Source organism: Pelobates fuscus, chromosome 13, assembly GCF_036172605.1.
Source record: "Pelobates fuscus isolate aPelFus1 chromosome 13, aPelFus1.pri, whole genome shotgun sequence".
Lineage (NCBI taxonomy): Eukaryota > Metazoa > Chordata > Amphibia > Anura > Pelobatidae > Pelobates > Pelobates fuscus.
The window spans coordinates 56,524,698-56,528,234 of record NC_086329.1 but is presented as its reverse complement, the minus strand read 5'-3'; the positions used below and the strand labels follow the sequence as shown (position 1 = coordinate 56,528,234).

Genomic DNA, 3,537 nt, shown 5'->3' with positions numbered 1-3,537 from the left:
TTATGTTATTCACTAGTCTCATCTCATGGGGCGACTCACACTTGATTTATAACTAGTGGTGGAGCTGCTGATATAAATACACATTTGATAACGTGCAAGCTACACCCTAAACATGACAGCCATCTTTCACAACAATGTACTGCTATATACTCATACCCTCAGTGCAACTAGCCATGATATACGCACGTTCAGCCTAGCATGCTCAAATATAACACACTTCTGTCTAAAAAAAAAAAAAGAATGCAGCTTCCGAATGAATCTAAAATGGATGCTGTCCAGGAGGTGGGAGGGTCTGGGAGAGAGGGTCTGCGGTCAGTGCACGCGGCTAAGTCAGAAGAGGAGATCAAGCCGCATGCGGCTCGTGTGGAGGTAGGAGTGATCCAGCCACGCGTGGCTCAAGCTTAGGAGCCAGGTCGGTCCCAGGATAAGGTAAATACAGCCACAACCACTTATCCCAATCACACACCTTTCCTAACGTCCTATACCATTAAAAGCATATTACCGCATATTTAATAAAACTGATAGACCCCCTACTTCATCCAGGTTACCGATCGATGGTTCGATATTCTGAGCCCTCTCTGATTTACTGTACACGACTATTCGATATTCCCACAAATTTTTTTTATTTTTTTTCAAATTAAACAAAAAAGTATTTTATTTCAATAATTCTTCAATGTGTACAAGCAAACTACATTATAAATCATATGAGCTGGATATTCTAAAACGTGCACGTTTGTTTCTCACTTATACAGGTTTTCACTGAAAGATGGTTTTTTTCATGGGGAGGGACCACCTAACAACTAGTAAGTATATTAAAGGGAAGCTGTCACTTCCCAAGATCTTTAATATTAGGTTTCCTTATTCCCTATATTTACCACCATATATGTCTTTGTGAGATCTAAAAAAAAAAAATGAAATGTAGAAATTCACACCGCTGTTTTTTTTTTTTTTTTTACTTCTAGCCAGAATTAGTGTCTCCATCTTTGCTTCCTTTCAGTCATTGTCATAAATGCTGCTTTTTTCTGCTACTTACCATAGTTAGTATAAGAGGAAAAACAGAAAAATTAAATATTTGTTTCTCCTTCAATACAATGTGTGCCCTGACTGTGCACAAACTGAACTGGCTTGCTATATCACTTTATCCAAATCTGTTAAATATATTTAACATAAAATGGAGCATCTTTAAACAAAAAAGGTTACCACAAGTTATAGATGATTTTCAATGTTTTAATGGTTTAAGTCCCAGAGAAGTGATAGTTCCCCTTTAAAAACATTGAATTTCTTTTCCAGAAAACACGCAAAGGTAAGAAGTTAATGAGCAATAAATGCCAATCAGCCTCTGTGTCACAACTATAGCAGACAGAGGATGTTATAATGGGCCAGAGATGACAAGATGATGCCTATGCAGGGTTTAAAGAGTCATGCAACACAGTTACTTTTTACATTCAACTATTTACAGTTCACTTTTTTTGTCATATGCCTTTAATAAGAAGTTATACTTTTCACAGATAAAGTCTGTGAACAGAGTTTCATATCTGGCAGTGTACGAAAGCATCACTGAATGCTGGTTATCAACGCTAAGCTGTTTTTATGGCTTTTACATCAAGCATTATTCCATGACGCTGTCAACGTGGAACTAAGAGGGGTGGGGGGTGCACTAAATGGTTCTCAGATTTCGAAAGCTGGAAACCTGGCTCTCGATGGTTCTAGTAAATCAGACAGGAAGTAAATTGTCCCGGCCATACCTTCAAACATAGAGAAAGGAGTGTCTGGTGTCCTGCAGCCATGCTCACCATAATCCATACAAAATTCTGCAAACTTGCATGCTCTATGTAAGTACTTTAAATCACGGGTCAAGTTGTAGAGTGCAAGAAAGCTGTAGGCATTTCCAGCTGATCCATGGCACAGCCCATAGCCTTTCCTCAGTAACCCACGCTGCCAACATACTTCTGCACAATGCAAGGCGTCTATCAGGTATTTCTGATCGCCAAAAACCTTATAGGCCCGGATTAACATGTAAATGACACCTGGGGCTCCGTGGCACCAGTGAACTAGCAAATCTCTATGGTCGCCTATGCAGGGTGGGTAGTTGCCAGTCTGGAACTTGAGATGGCTGAAATAGTCCAAACTGGGTCGCACAAATGTCAACAGCTTATCACTACCAAGGTTGCATTCAGGCTGCATTAAGTAGTAGTATATCCCTGCAAGGCCATGGGCAGGGCCAACATAATACTCTCGGTACCACTCATACATCAGTGGGCTCTGAGCGGTGAAGTTTCTTTGTCCTGACAACTGCAGACCTGACTCCAGTACCGTATGGCACACCTGCTGAATGTATCCCAAAGGGATCTTCTCCATCCCATACTGTTTGTTGATAAAAAGGAGGGCGTAGATATATCCCGTACATCCGTAGAGTAATTCATCTGGGAGTCGGGAGTCCAACTTTATCACAGAAGCATGCATCTGAAGGAGGCTCCTGATACAATCATCAGCTTCATTTGAGTATCCAAGCTTCTGAAACACAACAGCTCCTATAGCATATGGCCCAGCATCTCCACAAAGGAAAGTGACGTCCCTTCTGGTCAAACAGCGCAGGCTTCTTTGGACATACTCTTGTGCTTTCTGCAAAAGCGATGGCTCTCCGTACACATCTGAGAGGTGTAAATACAACATCGCAATCCCTGCCCATCCTGTGTAAGTGGTACAGTCAGCAGGGTCCACAGATTTCAGACCCTTTTCCATTAGCTGAAGGAGCTCCTTGATCTTACTATTCAGGCGGTGTACAAAGTCAGATGACAGCTGCACTGTGGAGGTGAAGTCTGATGACTCTTGCTGGTTGTAGTCAGGATACGGGTTTTGAAAATATCTTTGCTCCATGGTGTAACAAAGGCCTGCAAGACACGCGAGTCAGGAGCATGAAAACACTAATGGGAGCTGCTTCGATGACAGCAGGCGAAGTAAACACAGGTTACTGGCTATGGGGGGGGATAATGTATAATAAGCACAGGTTACTGGCTATGGGAGGGATAATTTATAATAAACACAGGTTACTGGCTATGGAGGATAATGTATAATAAACACAAACACAAAAAAAAATAATACAAAAAAAAAAGATTGCAGCTTCAGAATTAATCTAAATTGTATGCTGTCTAGGAGGGCCTGGGAGGGAGGGTCTGCTGCTGATTGGCTGGAATGTGTCTGCTGACTGTGAGGTACAAGGTCAAAGTTTACTCAATTATGACGAATAGGGGGCGGACCGAACATCGCATATGTTCATCGTCCGTGGCGAACGCGAACAAAGCTATGTTCGCCAGGAACTAATCGCCAGCGAACCGTTCGGGACATCACTATGCACAAGCAATTTATACCCTAAATGGTAGTGAACTAGGGATAACCACACAGGAGAAGGATTTGGGAATTGTTATAGATAACAAATTAGGCAGCAATATGCAATGTCAATCTGCAGTTGCTAAGGCCAGTAAGGTTTTGTCATGTATAAATAGGGGCATAAATTATCGGGATGAAAATATAATTTTG

At 41.6% G+C, this 3,537-nt stretch overlaps 1 protein-coding gene across 1 annotated transcript; it reads right to left on the bottom strand.

Annotated features, from left to right (window-relative positions):
* Nucleotides 1-637: 637 nt before the first annotated feature.
* Nucleotides 638-2,906, bottom strand: LOC134582794 (glutathione S-transferase LANCL1-like). Its single transcript, XM_063439446.1, has one exon. It carries the CDS (start codon nt 2,875-2,877, stop codon nt 1,669-1,671), a length of 1,209 nt encoding a protein of 402 aa, XP_063295516.1. The 5' UTR covers nt 2,878-2,906; the 3' UTR covers nt 638-1,668.
* Nucleotides 2,907-3,537: the final 631 nt, after the last annotated feature.

Coding starts and splice junctions, on each gene's coding strand:
- LOC134582794 (XM_063439446.1), bottom strand. CDS start 2,877: ATGGAGCAAAGATATTTTCAAAACCCGTATCCTGACTACAACCAGCAA.